The following is a 19,014-nucleotide window of genomic DNA, read 5'->3' on the forward strand; positions in this document are numbered from 1 at the left end:
AAGTCATTCAGCCACTCTCATAGATAATATTTTTATGTGTTCTAAGTATCTGGGCCGTAGTTGTGCTTAGTGGTTCTATACCCTTGTTTGGACTATTTCCCAGTTGCTGCAATGGTACCTTGTGGCCAAATAAAAAGAAATGAATTAAAAAAAGTGAATACTCAGTTGTTAAGAACCAAGAATTTACAGAGGTTTGGTAAAGAGTTAAGCAGCATTGATTTTAATGAAATTTGATTTAATGAAATTTTAATGAAATTGATTAAGAAGAATTACAGAAATTTTTGAAGCGTCAGATTTAGGAAATCAATAGTATGTGGATTATTAAATCGTGAATGTGCTCAAAAACTGGAAAAATTCAAAAGAATATGCAATAAAGTAAACTCAATGAGAAGAAAAGCTAAAAATAATCTGGAGGGTTAATGATCTATTGGGAAAGAAGGAAGAAGCTCCACCCAATTCGCTACTGATTCAAGGAGAAACTGTTAATGATGAAACGATTATTGCTAATAGATTTGTTGAGTTTTTTTTCAAGTATTGGCCAAATTCTACAGGCGGAAGGGCTGATGAATTCTAATGATGATTTCCTGGACTATGAATTTGTGGATGACAGAGGAACTGGAAGTGAAATTAAATTTCAGCCGTGTACTGAAGACGAAATTCTGAAGGTTGTGAAAATCGCCAAATCTAATTCAGCAGGGTCAGATGGCCCTATTCATAAGACTTTTAAATCAGCGATCTGTTATTTACTACCATGCCTTGTTTACATAATCAATTTTTCCCTCCTAACTGGCGAATTCCCTGATGCACTTAAAAGGGCAAAAATCATCCCCTGCGCCAAGGGCATTCTTGAAAATTATAGGTCCATTTCAATCCTACCCCTGTTTTCAAAATTATGCATAAAAGGCTTTATGATTACCTTAAAAAGACGGGGATAATAAATGCTTTGAAAGTGGTGAAATTCCTTTGAATATTTTTATTGATTTAAAAAATTGTTTGATTCAGTTGATATTAAAATTTTAGTCAAACGTCTGCAATCCCTTAGAGTTCGTTATAACTATCTGAAGTGGTTTGAAAGTTTTTTGAGTGGTAGATCTCTTAATGTTGTATTAAATGATGTTTTTTCTTCTACTTTTCAAATGTGGTGTACCCCTGGGGTCTGCCTTGGGACCACTTCTGTATCTTCTGTGTTGACTCAATGCGTTTCTACTTACCTGAGTGTTTTATTACAACTTTTGCGGATGATACTGCTTTAACTGTGTCTAGTCAATCCATTGATGATTTGTTGTTGAAAGTAAATAGGGTTTAATTTTTTTTTGTATTTACAAGTTCGAGTCTTTTGTCAGGAAATGTTAAACAAAAACTAATTTTGTGATATTTAGAAGAGTTGGTAAGCAGCCAAGTGTTGATGGAGAGATATTTTTTAATATCTCTGCGACTTTGTCGCAGGTGTATAAATTGTGGCAGGTGTATAAATTGGTGCGGCCACGCACCAACCCCCGAGTGGGTTGGTGCGCTGGATTCGGGATCCCTTGTCTGAGAGGACGCGGGTTCGAATCCCAGTGTACCCAATTCTTCAGTTTGGGACGGGGGTCAGTGGCGATCAGGTAAACAGGAAGGGTGTGCGAAAGCACAGGATGGCTGGCCCCCAACCCCCCATTGCACTTCCTGGCTGAAGGGCCAAGAAACGGAGATCAGCACCGCCGGTACGGACTGTAAAAGTCTAATGCCGTATCCTTTACCTTTACCTTTACCTAGGTGTATAAATTGCGTTATTCGGGCTTCCAGCTTGATTGTAATTTGTCTTGGAGTCCCCAGAGTGATCGTGTTGGAGCTAAAGTTGCTAGAGGTCTGGGAATTCTGTGCTGATTAAAGCGTGTTTTACCATTATGTTCTTTTATTACTGTACCATGCTATTGTTCCGCCTTATATTTTCTTATGGTTGTGTTCTTTGATTAAGTAATTTCTATGCAAATTTTAAAAAAGGGCATATTCTTCAAAATAAAACAGTACGTCTTCTTGGTAATTATGTAGAAAATTGTAAACGATACCGCATCATTGGTCATTTAATATTGGTCAGATTCGCGATTATCAAACTGCTGTTTTTACTGATCAATATTGGAATAATATATGCCCTATAGTTTTTACTGATTTTTTTTGCGTAAATCGTTCACTCTACGGGTATTCGATTAGGAAGGTGGATAATTTTCGGAACTAGGTATTTAGCTCTGGCTATTTGGAATGATGTCTCATCTGGCATTCAGGAAGCTGAGCATATTGGGTTATTTAAGTAAAGTTTAACAAACATTTATTGGGAGAGAGTAGTTAATTTTGGTATTATTTGTTAGTTGAGAGAGTGTTTTTGTACTTTTTTTTAGTTTTTTGTAAATTATTTTTGCTATTGGCTGAGAATTAGAGGGTTGCAGCCGTCCATCGTCAGGCTTTTCGAGCCTTCCCCGGGCGGTTGTGTGTATATATAGTTTATTTTGTATTATTAGTAAATAAAATAAATTTGTCTATGGTGTTTTACTATCATTGTTTATTTAATTTGTGTTCTTTTTGGCTTTCATTTATTCTTTATTCATAATTTCTGGTCGTTTTGAGTTTGAGTGATTGTAGATTTGTGTTTATTCTAATCTTAAGTTTAATATGGTCTTTGCTTTCTTTAAAAAACTTCTTTTTCAAAAGATTTTTTAAATTAATTGTTTGTGATTGACTTATTTCTTCTCATTGTCTTCTTGAAAGCAATTATAGATTGTGAGGCGCTGGAAGTCCCCCTTTATTGCGGAAAAAATAATTCTGTATCCAAGATTCTTTGTTACAATTTGTTACATTCTTCGTTATAATGCACTTAGAGATAACTCTTAAGTGTTTAATCTCTTGTTTTAGAAAATTCTGTTTTGTTTTAAGAAGCAAATACCACTGAAGGTATTCAAAGCATTAGTAAATATGATAGGGATGAGGGAGGTGGTAGGCCTCTTCACATTTAGGAAACGCTTGAATACTATATTGAAAATGATCAAAATTTGCTAAAAAAAAAAGTTTGTCTAAAGAAAGTAAAGAGCAATAGATAGATAGATAAGTGTATTTTAAAGCCAAATATACAGCCATGCACACAATACAATTACATAAACGAAAGGCACAAATAACATAAACTAAAACCAAATAACATTAACATAAACATACAAATATTAATGCTAAAATGAACAGAAATAATTTTATATTTAACAGGGGTTGCCATTCATTAGCCCCCTGCTTATTTGTCTAAGATTTGAACCCTCCACTGAGATACTTTAACAACCAATGCTCTGATACAAGCGTAAGGTCGTGGAAAACTTTTTCCTGATATTTCAAAAATATTGCTCAAGTTCTTCGTCATGTGCATCATGTGCAGCTTATTGCTCAAGTTCTTCATCATGCGCAGTATTAAATAAAAGAAAAATCGGTTTTTTTTAACTCAAAGTAAGGAGCAACATTACAACTTAAAACGAACAGAAATTATTACGTATATGAAGGGGTTGCCTCCTCCTAAATACCTCGCTCTTGATGCTGAAGTTCCAATTAAACAATCATTGTGTTTCAGGAGTTGTTATCAAAGAATTGGGATACATTCAAACTTTAGCGTGAAGAGCGAGGTGTCTAGGAGGAGGCAACCCTCTTCATATACAATTTCTGTTCGTTTTAAGTTTTAATGTTGCTCCTTACTTTCAGTTGAAAAAACTTGTTTTTTATTTAATTTCTGATCGTTTTTCAAATAATGCCAGAAAATCTGGCCCCACCTCCAGGGAGAAATACCCTCCCCACGGATATTTCCTCTAGACAATTCAATCCCGGTGAAAATTTACCTACGACAATTACTCTTAACAACTCCATGTGTAAAATTGAGGCGGCAAAGAGAAAGTAAGAAATGTAAAAAGAGTTCCGTATGAAAACTATGGCAAAATCTCCCAGTGCATAATTTCCTCTGACAAGTTCACCCCCTGGAAACGTTCCTGACCATGGAAAGCTCCACCATGAAAAAAAAGAAGAAAATTTACCTTCCCTCCCTAAAATGAATGCATGCTTCCCCATAACAAATACTATGCGTAAACAATGGACAATTTTCATAACTTAAGGACCTTTTCCCTGGGGCTCTTGGGGGGAGGGGTCTTGTTATATCCAATGGCATAGTCATTGGGCCTTTTATCTATGATGAACAAAATGGCCATCTCAAAAACTTAATCGGACGGGTTTTGGGAAAAAAGGGGTGAGGGAGGGGGCTAAGTTGCCCTCCAATCTTTTTGTTCACTTAAAAAGGGCAATAGAACTTTCAATTTCTGTTCGAATGAGCCCACGCTGAATCTAATGCTGTGGTTTTAATTAAGATTTTATGACTTATGGGTGTATCCCTCTTTTTTTTGAAAATAAGCCAAATTTTTCTCAGACTCTTAACCCCTGATGAGTAAGTCTAAACTTAATAAACCTTGTATATTTGAAATCAGCATAAAAATCCAATTCTATTGGTATGTCTATTGGTATTAAATTGCGTTTTTTAGAGTTTCGGTTACTATTGAGCTGGAAGTTAGTTACTACAAAATGTTTGATATGGTCAGAATAGTTAATATCACTTGTACCTAAAGCACGCTGAATTTTTGTTTACATTAGATGTTCATAATAGAAGATGTTCATAATTAGATGTTGAGAATAGATGTTCATACAGACGAAAATATTAGAGATATTCATACTTAATTTTCATGCACTTATGAAAACAATTTTCAAGCGAACCTTTTACCGTTTTTTTTTTTTTTTAAATTTTTGGTCAACCTGCCTGAGACTCTAGGAGGGTGTGCCTTTCTAAAAGCTAACAAAGAAGAATCGGTCCAATAAGAGAGTCATACTTACCCCCACCGTTTACCCGTGTCATTTAACCAAAATCTTAGTTCTATGACTTTTGCCTTGGGAATGATACATGGACGGATAATAGATAGACTTATCTATTAACAAATGAACTGATATCATTGTTATACAATCCTAATAAGGGCTTATGGCAGATTTGCCTCTCACTCAATCGGACAACCTGTCTTGGCTTTTCTACAGTTAGCCATGGTTTGATGCACACAACTACTTGATTTTAATTCAGAATCTATGGACTGTAGTTTTGTGTTAATAAACAAACAAAATGGCCTTCGTTGATTTTTGGTATGAGAGGCTTATGTAAACCTTATGTTGCTATTTATTGATAATTTTAGCACATTATTAGTGTTCATGAATTGCACCCTTAAGGGAGAGCAGGGATACATTTAGATGCACTTTTTTGTAACATATGATGCGATTCCCACCCTCCTCACCTCAGAATATATTCTCTTATCTCCCAAGACTTCTGGCTTTTCATTCCTAAATCCCCTCACATATAGATCACATAAGTTCCTTCTTTAATTGCCTTCACGTACTCGGAACCAAAAACTTGTTCATAATTATAGCGCATCTGACGTTACAAATAAGTTTGAGTTAAAGTTGCTAAATTCAGCCCTTGGCAAGGGCTCACATTAAGTTGCTAAAGTCAGCCCTTGGCAAGGGCTCACATTAAGTTGCTAAAGTCAGCCCTTGGCAAGCTTTGGCTGCACCACTAGCTCATTTGTCTTTTCGTTCAATTGTAGAGTTTTTGTATTTGTGTTTTTTTACTTTCTTTTATCTTTGTACTCTCCTCTTTTCTCTTTATATATTAGCGGCTTATAAATAAATCATTATTATTATTATAGTAAGAGGTTTAAGAATAACACCGTAGTCTGTTTTCAGTACGCATAACTGAAGAGTAAGAAGACACATTTTAGAGCAAGTGTATTTATAATGTTATATTTTTTGTTCTAGAAGTTTGGTTTGCTCTTAATGTATAATGTATTGTTATATCTGTTTTCTTTTTAGGTTGGCCTACTTAAACTTGAAAATGTCTGATGAAAGGTTGCCTCATGGGTGGGAGAAACGAGTCAGCAGATCATCTGGTAAGATCTTACATCCCTAAGTCCTTTAACTTAGTGATTAAGCTACCATCTAATATTAAATTCATTGACCGATAATTTTAATGATTAAGTTGGGTAATAGCTAGGTACGAAAGGTAAGTCCCTTTGCTTAAAATATTAAGGACATAGAAAAAATATTTGTTTCCCTCCTGGACCCGTATTAGGTCCATTTACACCTGAAAACTATATATTTCTCTTTTGGTTGTTTCAAAATTATGAAGTTTCCGGAGTAGTACCACATTTCGTATCTGCTGCCAAGCTGAAGTGTGAAAATAAATATACCATCTAATTTGCTATATTTGACAACACTTTTTACAGTATGAAAAAAACAGAATCGAATATTAATAATCTGCCAAGGGCCAAAGACAAATACATCTTCAAAGTAAAACTACCCCTTCTTAAGCTGTATGGTGCCATATGTTTTTTTGTTTTGTTTTTTTACTGATTTTTCATTCACAGCTTTTTTTTTATTTCGGTAGTTTTTATTACTGTAATTTGGATAACTGTATGTGGAGGTCTTTTTCAATAAAAATTGATGAAAGTAAAACAGTTCAAAATAGGGATGATACCTTTTTATTGACAGTGAATAGATATAAAATTATTTAACTGGATATTTCGAACACATATACAGTGTTCAAAATTTCCAGTTAAATAATTTTATATCTATTAGCTGTCAATAAAAAGGTATCATCCCTATTTTGAACTGTTTTACTTTCGTCATGGAAAGGCAGTGTGGTCTTCGAAGTTATCTACGTTAAAAATTGATTTTTTTCCCCTAATTTTTCTCAAAAGTTTGATTTAAATTTTCTATTTTTTTATATATTCTTTAATTTATTGAAGTTAAAAAAGTTCCTAATTTTTTAAGTTATGTATATGTGGCTGTGTAAGTTTCCACTTAACCAACTTAAACAATCAGATTTCATTTTTACTGTCCTTGATAGTTTAGTGGATATAAACTTGAACATGCTAGCTTTAAACTTGAAACTTGAATGTAATGGATTGGCAGGAAAGGTAAGTCCCTTTGCTTAAAGTATTTAGGACATAAAAAAATTGTTTCCCTCCTGGACCCGTCTTAGGTCTGTTTGCACCTGAAAACTATATATTTCTCTTTTGGTTGTTTCAAAGTTAAGAAGTTTTCGGAGTAGTACCATATTTTGTATCTGCTGTCTAGCTGAACTGTGGAAATAAATATACCATCTAATTATCTAAATTTGACAACGCTTTTTTTCAGTAAAAAAAAAAAATAATTAATAATCTGCCAACGGCCAAAGACAAATGCATCTTCAAAGTAAAACTACCCCTTCTTAAGTTGTATGGTTTCATATTTTTTTTAGTTTTTTTTACTGATTTTTCATTCACAGCCATTCTTTTTTTAATTTTGTAGCTTCTATTGCTGTAATCTGGATTACTGTGTATGGAGATCTTTTTCATCAAAAATTGATTTTTTTCCGAATTTGTCTAAAAAATTTGATTTAAATTTTCTATTTTTTAAATATATTTTTTAATTCATTGAAGTTAAAAAAAATCCGAATTTTTTAAGGTATGTATATTTTCTATGTATGCTGTGTAAGTTTCCACTTAAACAACTTAAACTATCAGATTTCGTTTTCACTGTCCTTGGTAGTTTAATGGTTGAAAATATCAAAATGAAAATTGACTCATAAGTGGGAAAATGATTCAGAATTTTAGTTGGCTACCTGGTAAGTCCATTCCTTAATTTTGCTATGAATCAAGGTTCTCTCTGTGCTGCCTGCTTCACTGTTCAGGGCTGACAGCTGACTGCATCACCAAGCCGCCTGAGGCAAACACAGCACGTACGATCCTCCTTTATTCCAGTACATTCGACATCTCCCTCTTTACACCCTCCCAGGAAGTTCCCATTTCCCTTGAATCTCTCCTTACGACATGCTCCTACACCGAACGCGGCTTGCTTTTCTTTTGCCCCTAGACGGTTAACTTAAAAATGACTATCTTTGTCAATCTGTCATCCTTCATCTGCGGAACACACCCTAGTCATCTTAACCTTTCTCTCATTATAGCCCTAGAAAGCGAAAGGTTGATAATTAAAGGGGCTTGGTTATGTTGCAGATACGAATTAAGCAGCACATGCATTGCTGCAGATATATGGATATGACTTTGTGTGGTTAATTTTTAGATGATGGGCTTGTTGACGCCTTGGAAAGTAGTATAGTTAAGAGAATGATTCTTTAAGGAGTAAATTCTGAGCCTAAATTATACCTTGGGAATGGGGGAAGGAGGAAAGAAGTGGGGGAAACGTCTTCTCTTACTTATTCTTTATTTTTAAGGCTTAAGAAATGTTAACTATGGAAAAAAGTGTAATATATTTCCTTGATTTTAGTTTGAGCCTATGTACTTTTCTTTGATGCTAACTTTGAAAAAAAAATTTCCAATGATTTGAGTAAGATATTAAGCCATTTTGATTTTTTTCCAGTTTAAGATATATTTTCCCAAATTCTCCAGTATCCTACATGTTGGAATTTAGCAAATAATATGAGGCAAAACCTAATATTATTTGTTAATTCTCGTAATTAGTCTTAGAATATGAGGCTAATACCAACTATCCTTGATTATCATTTGTGCTGCAGCTCTTTTTTTGAAATGTAGTTCTTTTTTGAAGTATTCTTGATTATCATTTTGAAGTTTTGATTATTATTTGTGCTGCAGCTTCTTTCTAATAATAATAATTGCTACCATCACAATTGAATCCAAGCTGCCCCTCCCCCCCGAAAAAAAATATTAAGAAGAAATTTCTACACACACACACACACACACACATATACATATATATATTCCCTCTGTGAGCCTTTAATATATGCATGCATTACTATGAATGAAGAAAGGAGACCAGAAACGACTAGATAGTAGAATAGCCATTTAAGCAAACATAAAACGACGAATAAAAATTGCCGCATCTTAGCGGTACTGTTTTTTCGGCTGCTTGGATAGGCTCGAACCAATGTCGAACATTATCCAGCAATGCACTAAGATGAATTTTGCTTTATTAGTTGGTTTCTTTCCATAGGAATGGATTATTATCCTTGACAACAACTGTCTGAGCTTTTGACGAATTATACTAACAATTAAGTATTTCATAGTATCTGTCTTAAGTCTTTGATTAAAATATTTTAATTATCAATTCTGATAGTATATGTAATTTGTCGCTTGACTACTTTCTGTTTATTCGTTTCTTAATGACTTTATTTGGGGTTTATCATCCTTATTCAAGGTATTGTAGGCTTTTTTGATCAAAAAATAAAATTCAAGATTTTTGCTAATTTTGAAATACATATGGTTGTGTAAGTTACCACTTAACCAATCAAAACAATCATATTTCATTTTCACCGTTATTGGTAATCACAGTGTCTAATTGTGTTGCGAGAGCAACACTTTGGTTTTGTCGTGTTTTTTTTTTTTTTTTGTTCCTAGCACCCCGATTTCAGCTTATTGCTAGAAAGTGGTAAGGGTCTAACCTCTGCGGTTTTTACGGAAAGTGTGGACCTTAGGCCGGATTGATGAATATGACTTTACATTTTGGAAAGCTTCGTAGAACTCTTCCCTGGGGCCAAAAAGGATGGTTTTTGCTTGTCCTTGAGCCAGAGCCTATAGTGTGTGAAGTGAAGAGGAGTTGTATAGCCTATGTCAGAGAGGACTATCTGAAGTTATGCAGCCAAGCTTTCGTTTCATCAAACCATGTTTCTGCTTTCGAGTGGAAAGCTCCGTTCTAGCAGGCAAGCAGGCAGGCACCAGTTTCAAATTGAAGATGGACTAAAATCTATAAGTGTTAAATATATGCGACAGTTACCCTGTCCCACAGCCAATATATCTTCTATGAGTGATAAATAGAAAAATTTAGAGAAGCAAAAAAGCGGCATTTTCCCACGGGTCCGAAAGTGCTGCCATCTATTGTTTCTACCCATTTCTGTTCGTGATTTCAGCTGAGTTTATCATTCGGTTTTTCGCACTTGGGATTGCGGTAGAGAAATGGTATCAGATGTGCCTCTTAAACTTTAAAAGTTCTCTCATTGCTAAAGAAATTAGAGTTTATCCTTTGCTCCTTTCTAAGTGATGACGTTAGAAAGTTGGCCTACGGCAAAAAAGTCAACTTTTGAACTAAGACAGATAGATTTTTTTTTTTCGACGGCAGTCGATAGCTTTTGATGAGCTGATCAAAGTAAATGTCATCAATTTTTTTGTACAAAAATTCCTTCATGAGATATACCAGTTTGAAAGTTTAAAGGGGTTGACAACTTCAGTAGTAAGGTACACACTGAAACCAAAAATAGGCCGATACCAATTGTGAGACATATAGGGGAGTTGTAAGTGGCTGTTAGCTCATAATCATCCTCGGCAATGAGGGGTTCGCAACTCTTACTAGTTGGTGTACCTATTTTTTGTTTCCGTTGTATTTGATGGTAAGACCAATTTGGTTCCAGTGGTAAGACATGTAGGGGACTTGTAAGTAATAATCGGCTGTAAGGCTACAAATATCTTTAGCAATGAGGAGTTTGCAACTTTTGTGAGTTGGTGTACCTAGTATGTATTTTAGCATCCTTACAGATTAACAACTTCAGCGTTTAGTCGCAGCGAGGAAACAAAACCAAAGTGTTGCTCTCGCAACACTTTACTCGGTGAAGCCGAGCAAAGGTTGCCGCAACACCTCACGTTGCCCATGCAACGTAGATCTAATTTAAGTTTAAAATCAAATTCAAACATTAACAGTCTCTTGGTTCATAAAAGCAGCTACATCATCAAATGAAAGCTATACTTTTTAAGCTGTTCGGTGCCATATGTTTTTTGCTTATTTTTCACCCATACCTTTTTTCCAATTCAGCGCCTCCTACCACTAGAAAATGTATATGGATTTTTTTCATTAATATTTCCTAATTTTTTAAGACACTTCTGGTTGTTTGAGTTTCCACATAACCAGTTAAAACAATCAGATTTTGTTTTAATGTCATTGGTACTTTAAAGTATCTAATGTTAGTTTAAAATAAAATTAGAATATTTACAGTTTCTTGGTTCCTAACGACAGCTACACCTTCAAAGGAGGCTTCACCTTTTTAAGCTGTTCGGTCACGTGTGTTTTTTGCTTATTTTTCACCCACGTTCTTTTTTTTTAAATTTAGCGCCTCCTACCAAAAGCTGCATCCGGTTTTTTTTTTATTGATATTTATTAATTTTTAAAGACCCACATGGTTTGTATAAGTTACCACTTAACTAATTCAAACCATTATATGTCATTTTCATTGTCCTTGGTACTTCAGATTGTATAATTTTAGTTCAAGATAACAATGAATTTTTTCAGGCACTCCTTACTATTTGAACATTTTTACTAAAGAATCACAATGGGATTTACCTACTAAGCCTGCAGCAGCTCCTGAAGCAGGTGGCCCAGCTCAGATTCAGTGTTCTCATATTTTAGTAAAGCATAAAGACTCACGACGACCTTCCTCGTGGCGAGAAGAAAAGATTAATCGAACCAAAGAAGAAGCTTTAGATCTTCTTAAAGGTACCCTTTTTTTAGATTAGCGTTTAAGTGCTGTCTTTATATTAAACATAGAAAAAGAAACGGCTAAAAGGGCGAAAAAAAACTGGAAAAGGAGTAACTGAATATCTTCAGTATATACAGAGGAAAACAAAAAAGATTTGAATTTCAGGTACTCAGGTAACTTTGCCATAAATGAAAATAAAAGTTCAGCGTCCATTTTGACTTAAAAAAGTACCCGAAAAAGAGAAAGATCCAATCTTTGTAGTAAGCTAAATCACAATTATTCTTTTAAATAATTTATAATATATTTATTTGAAATTTGAGTTTCTTCCTCCGTGTTCTTAAAAAGAAGACCATGAAAAAGAGGAATATCAAATATTACTTATAAGCTAAAGCACTATGGTCTTTCTTTTAATAATGTAAGTTTTGATTTTATTTTAAACATATGTAAATTACGTTCTTCACATTAAAGTTTCTTCCTCCATATTGAGTCAAAAGAGAACCTGACAAAGAGAGATATCAAATATCAATTGTAAGCTAAAGCACTATAGTTTTTTTCTTTAAAGAATTTGAAATTTACTTAATTGAAATTGAAGTTTCTTCCTCCATGTATTTGGAGGACTCAAATAGAAAACAAAAGAAGAATTCCGAATGTATGTATTCGGGTATATAAATTTCCTCCGAAAACATATAAATTTTAGAAGAATTCCTGGAACACAAGGGCGGTTCAGTCATAATAAGAAGCTTTTTTAAAATACTAAAAAACTTATAATCCTAAATAAGTGTATTCAGTGTCAGTGTTTTGGTATTTTCCCAAATCCATGAAGTTCTTCTGTCTGGTGTGATTAAAAACGTAGCTGTAATCTGTTGACACATGAAACTTGATCTTCAGTGAAGACGCCTTGTTTCATATGGACGAAATTTTCGGTGAATTTTTTCTCTTCTTTTTCTTCATACTCGCCGTAGACCCGTTAGTCGTCTCCAGGTTTCCTCTGTTTCCTCCATGTATATGCTCAAATAGGAACTTGGGAAATATCAAATATTTGTCCGAAGGCTAAACACAATTGTTTTCTTTGTTTAAATAATTTATAATTAACTTATTTAAAATTGAAGTTTCGTAGACTCAAAAGAAAACCTGAAAAGAGAAATATAAAATATTAGTCCGAAGCCAAAGCACATTATTATGTAGTATCTGTCTTAAAAGAACATAAGAACGCTCCATTATGAAGAAAAAATGGAGCTTCTTAAACTTTTTTGGAAATGATGATCTTGGAATAGAAATGGATTCCTGCTAATGTCTTCGAAAAAAGGGTTTGTTTCCAGCCTAATATATTACCCCCCAAAAAGACTTCTTAAAGATTATTTGCTATTGGATCTATGTATAAATTTAAAACATTTATACACAGATCCGCAGAGTTCCGTATTATTTCTGTATATTTTCTGTATATTTGCTGTTTATTTTTTTCCTATCATTTCCGTTTATTTGAGAACCCAGAGTTCCGTATTATTTCTGTATATTTTCTGTATATTTCTGTTTATTTTTTTCCTATTATTTCCGTAGATTTGAGAACACAGAGTTCCGTATTATTTCTGTATATTTCTGTTTATTTTTTTCCTATTATCTCCGTATATTTGAGAACGCAGAGTTCCGTATTATTTCTGTATATTTTCTGTATATTTCTGTTTATTTTTTTCCTATTATTTCCGTATATTTGAGAACGCAGAGTTCCGTATTATTTCTGTATATTTCTGTTTATTTTTCTCCTATTATTTCCGTATATTTGAGAACGCAGAGTTCCGTTTTATTTCTGTATATTTCTGTTTATTTTTCTCCTATTATTTCCGTATATTTGAGAACGCAGAGTTCCGTATTATTTCTAGATTTTCAGCAAATGTTTCTAGAATTTAAAAATCTGGAATCTTTTTATCGTTTGCTTTAACTCTATTCTTCATTTTTATCTCTATTTTTTTTTTAAATAACTTTTAGTTTACTTATTTCAAGTTTCTTCCTTCACATAGACCCAAATAGGAACCTGGAAAAGAGGAGTTTTAAATACTAGTTGCTATGTTCGTTTAACAAGCATTTATTTACAGAACTTTACAAGGCAGATACAGGTACTCAACTAAAATAAAATGAATGGCGCATAGCTGTTGTTCGCAATCAGCGTATGACTCATACAACAGGGAGAGAGGAATATCAAAATAGACACTTGCTCATAGAAACAAATGATCGAAACACTGACATGAGCTAAAGCCCTATTGTTTTTTTCTTTAAATAATTTATAAACTACGTACTTGACATTGGAGTCTCTTCCTCCATGTTGTTAAAAAGAAGAACAAGAAAAAGAGAAATATTAAACAGTTAGATACAAACAAAAGCACTAGTTTTTTCTTCGAATAATTTACAATTTTATGTAAATTTTATAGTAATTTATAATTTTTTTTATAGTAACTTATCAATTACTTATTTGAAATTTGAGTTTCTTCCTCCATTTTGTTGAAAAGAAGACCATGAAAAAGAGAAATATTAAACAGTTAGATACAAACAAAAGCACTAGTTTTTGCTTCGAATAATTTACAATTTTCTTACTTGAAATTGAAATTTCTTGCTTCTCATAGACTCTAATAATAACCTGGAAAAAAGAAATATCAAATATTAGTCATAAGTTAAGTACTATTGTTTTTTTCTTTAAATAATCTATAAATTATTTACTTGAAATTGAAGTTTGTCCCTCCATTTTGACTTAAAAAAAAACATAAAAAAGAGCAAGATCAAATCTTTGCCGTAAGCTAAATCACATATTTTTTTTTAAAGTAATTTATCAATTACTTATTTGAAATTTGAGTTTCTTCCTCCATGTTGTTGAAAAGAAGACCATGAAAAAGAGAAATATTAAACAGTTAGATACATACAAAAGCACTAGTTTTTTTCTTCGAATAATTTACAATTTTCTTACTTGAAATTGAAATTTCTTGCTTCTCATAGACTCTAATAATAACCTGGAAAAAAGAAATATCAAATATTAGTCATAAGTTAAGTACTATTGTTTTTTTCTTTAAATAATCTATAAATTATTTACTTGAAATTGAAGTTTGTCCCTCCATTTTGACTTAAAAAAAAAACATAAAAAAGAGCAAGATCAAATCTTTGCCGTAAGCTAAATCACATATTTTTTTTTAAAGTAATTTATCAATTACTTATTTGAAATTTGAGTTTCTTCCTCCATGTTGTTGAAAAGAAGACCATGAAAAAGAGAAATATTAAACAGTTAGATACATACAAAAGCATTAGTTTTTTTCTTCGAATAATTTACAATTTTCTTACTTGAAATTGAAATTTCTTGCTTCTCATAGACTCTAATAATAACCTGGAAAAAGAAATATCAAATATTAGTCATAAGTTAAGTACTATTGTTTTTTTCTTTAAATAATCTATAAATTATTTACTTGAAATTGAAGTTTGTCCCTCCATTTTGACTTAAAAAAAAAACATAAAAAAGAGCAAGATCAAATCTTTGCCGTAAGCTAAATCACATTTTTTAAAAAAGTAATTTATCAATTACTTATTTGAAATTTGAGTTTCTTCCTCCATGTTGTTGAAAAGAAGACCATGAAAAAGAGAAATATTAAACAGTTAGATACATACAAAAGCACTAGTTTTTTTCTTCGAATAATTTACAATTTTCTTACTTGAAATTGAAATTTCTTGCTTCTCTTAGACTCTAATAATAACCTGGAAAAAAGAAATATCAAATATTAGTCATAAGTTAAGTACTATTGTTTTTTTCTTTAAATAATCTATAAATTATTTACTTGAAATTGAAGTTTGTCCCTCCATTTTGACTTAAAAAAAAAACATAAAAAAAGAAAAAGATCAAATCTTTGCCGTAAGCTAAATCACATTTTTTTTTTAAAGTAATTTATCAATTACTTATTTGAAATTTGAGTTTCTTCCTCCATGTCGTTAAAATGAAGACCCTGACAAGACAAATATCAAATATTACTTATAAGCTAAAGCGCTATTGTTTTTCTTTTAATGATATGTAAATTACTTTCTTGACATTGAAGTTTCTTCCTCCATATTGACTCAAAAGAGAACCTGAAAAAGACAAATTTAAAACGTTAGTCATAAGCAAAAACACTAGTTCTTTTTTTTAAATAATTTATAATTTACTTTCTTAAATTTGAAGTTTATTCCTCCATGTAGACTCAAATAGGAACTTGAAAAAGAGAAATATCAAATATTTTTCCGAAGCTAAAGCGCAATCGTTTTTTATTTTTGAAATAATTTATAATTTACTTACTTGAAGTTTGTTCCTCCAGGTAGGCTCAAATAGGATCCTGAAAAAGAGGAATGTTAATTATTAGTCATGAGCTAAAGTACTATTGTTTTTTTCTTTAAATAATCTGTAAATTACATACTTAAAATCAGAGTTTTATCCTCCATTTTGGCTCAAAAGAAAACCTGAAAAACAGGAATTTTTTCTTCATATAATTTGTATATTTCTTACTTAAAATTGGAGTTTCTTCTTTCATGTTGTTAAAAAGAAGACCCCAAAAAAGAGAAACATTAAATAGTAGGCATAAGCTAAAGCACAATTGTTCTTTTTAATTTATTAATTTGTTTTTTAATTATTAAAATCTGTTTAATTAATAATTTATAAATTATTTACTTAACAGTGAATTTTCTTCCTCCGATTTGACCAAAAACAAACCCTAAAAAAGAGAAATATCTGCTCCTTAAGAGAATAAAAATGCTGCGGTTAATCCAACTAACTGCATGGAAATGAAGTTAGTTGCTGGTTTCGTATTAATTCAGGAGGTTCCTGAGGTTGTGTATTAATTGAGGAGGTTGTGTATTAATTGAGGAGGTTGCGTATTAATTCAGGAGGTTCCTGAGGTTGTGTATTAATTGAGGAGGTTGCGTATTAATTGAGGAGGTTGCGTATTAATTCAGGAGGTTAGAACGCAGGATTGCGTTCTGATCGTGTTTATATGAATGATTCGATGGACTGTCTTAAGGAGCATAACAAAGGCAATGGGAGAACACGGAATGAAATTGGGGAATTTAAATTCTCCTATATTTAGATTATTCTGATGATTTAAGAATATTAGTTGAAAATGCTAGCAAAGTGAATGAACTTTTGGAGGTTTTATAAACTCAGGATGCAAGAACAGCTTAAAAATTAATGTCGAGAAGACTAATTTGCTAAGATTAAGAAAAAGTGATGGTGAAGAGGTGATATTGGGTAACGAAAAGATAGATGAAATTTAGAGAGAGAGAGAGAGAGAGACTTTTATTTTAAAAATGACTTTCACAGCGCGTGGCGCCGAATTAGCGCTTCACGTCAGGTATTACAGTCAGATAAAACTTGTCAAATGAAAAAAGGGGGGAAAACACTGACAAAGACACATATTGTCAGACAGACACTTGTCAGATTTAAAAAAAACGACCATCAACTAAAAAACTGAGTCAATACAAAAAATTCACTAATTAATAATGTTTACAAATGCAGGAATGAAACTCTTCCAATATCTCTCGTGGATTGGTGGGAGAGGTTGAAGGGTGGGGACTTTCTGGAAGTTGGGTCTTTGAGGTCGGGATCTTAAAGGTTGAAAGGACGGGGGGGGGGTTAAATCTTGGAAACAGGGGTTTGTCATGGCTTTATTGCCAAACCGGGTACACAGGAGGGCTCTTCTCTCTGAGGGTAGTGAGCTGGAAGTGCTTAAGAAGAAAGTGATATGGGAGTTTACCTTGACCATAGATAATTCTTAATTAAAGCTTCATGGGCATAGGCAGCATCTTGTCTGGGCAAGGGGGGTAACTGATTCTGTGATGGAGGATGGAGGGGGGGGGGTATAAATGCTTCCCGAGGTCCTTTGAATATACGTCTTAAGAAACTCGTCATTCTATATTTCGCTAAGAATCAGCCTTTAGTATTTTCTTTTTCTACTTTTACGGCTATACTATCGAACAGTTCGTGGTAACGAACTGTAAATAAGCAGCGATGCGGCTAAATAGTAACCGAAACTGTAAGAAAGAGAGTCTTGCTGATAATAGACACATCAAAAGATTCGAATTTTGATGCTTTCTCAAAATGTATTAAAATGTTACCTATCAAATGTTACCTTTAATGTTACCTATCAAAAGTTACGAGCCTGAGAAAATTTTAACCTAATTTTTAAAGAGGGGGGAAACACCCCTAAGAAATAAAGTGATCTCAATGAAAATCACACCATGAGATCTAGCATATCAGAGAGCCCTACTGTAGGGTTTTCAAGATCTTATATACAAAAATGCGTAATTTTGATTTTTTTTTTTTTGTTGCCAGAAGCAAGATCACGGATAAGTGTTAATTTGTTTTTGTTTGTTTTTTCCCAGGGGTGATCGTATCAAACCAGTGATCCTAGAAGATCCAGAGAGGGCTCATTTATTCTGAAATCAAAAGTTCTAGTGCTCTTTTTAAGTGACCAAATATGTTTGAGGGTATTTAGCCCCCTCCCACCCCCTTTTTATCCAAAATCGCCCGATAAAATTTTTAATATAGCAATATTCTTCAGCATGGTTGAAATATCTAATAGCTGTGTCTTTGAGGATGACTTGGCCCTCCGGAGCCCCAGGGTGAAGGGCTGCAACTTATGAGAAGCATAAAGATATTTTTTCTTGGGGTGGGAGTGGGGTGCTTACGTGGAAGGATCTTTCCATGGAGGAGTTTCCGTTGGGGAAGGGAATTTTAATGGAGAGGAAACTGTATATCCCAGCATTAATTAAAAAACTATCAGAAATTAAAATAAAAAGTGAGTTTATTCAAGTAAAAGTAAGGAGCAACATTAAAACTTAAAACGAACAGAAACTATTATGTATATGAGGGGGGTTTCCCCCTCCCTAATGCCTCGCTCTTTACGCTAAATTGTTTTTTGAATTTTTAAAAAGCTTGTTATTCTGATTAAATGGTCCTTGTGTATCAGAAGTCATTCTTAAATAAGTGGAAGAAAAAGTCAAACTTTAGCTTAAAGAGTGAAGTATTGAGGAGGAGGCGACATCTCTCATATACGTAATAATATCTGTTCGATTTAAGTTTTCAATGTTGCTCTTACTTTTAGTTGAAAAACTTTTTTCTATTGTTATTTAATAATATAATGAACCCACTATCCTACTTCCAATTTTCAGAAAGCAATCGCCATAAAGTGATTTGACACAAAACACATTACGGTTAGATAACAGTTTCTTGTTCTAAGAATTCCATTCAAAATTTTAAAGTGGGGCAATATTAAATATCAAAATTGGTATAGGGGAACCGTCCCACGATCGGCACAGCGCTCGGCAACTACTCTCAATATAGAAATCTTTGGGGACTTGTGGTGGATTATAAAAGCTCTGACACATGTCAGTGCATGTTTTTAGAATGCCTGACCTTGATTAATACTTTTGCCAAAAATATCAGATCGGATCGCTTTTTATGGTGATTAAATCTGAAACTTTGTTAAAAAAAAAATTCTGAAGGCATCCGC

The 19,014-nt window shown here is 33.0% G+C and overlaps 1 protein-coding gene across 2 annotated transcripts in view; it reads left to right on the forward strand.

The window, feature by feature from the left end:
- LOC136037745 (peptidyl-prolyl cis-trans isomerase NIMA-interacting 1-like) overlaps positions 1 to 19,014 on the forward strand; it is a 30,572-nt gene that overhangs the window by 9,638 nt on the left and 1,920 nt on the right. For both annotated transcript variants that reach the window (XM_065720528.1, XM_065720529.1), the window contains exons 2-3: positions 5,899 to 5,975; positions 11,320 to 11,523. In XM_065720528.1, the coding sequence (XP_065576600.1) occupies positions 5,921 to 5,975; positions 11,320 to 11,523 (259 nt within the window). In that variant the 5' untranslated portion in view covers positions 5,899 to 5,920. The remainder of the gene's footprint in view (positions 1 to 5,898; positions 5,976 to 11,319; positions 11,524 to 19,014) is intronic.

This window comes from Artemia franciscana, chromosome 17, assembly GCF_032884065.1.
Source record: "Artemia franciscana chromosome 17, ASM3288406v1, whole genome shotgun sequence".
Classification (NCBI taxonomy): Eukaryota; Metazoa; Arthropoda; class Branchiopoda; order Anostraca; family Artemiidae; genus Artemia; species Artemia franciscana.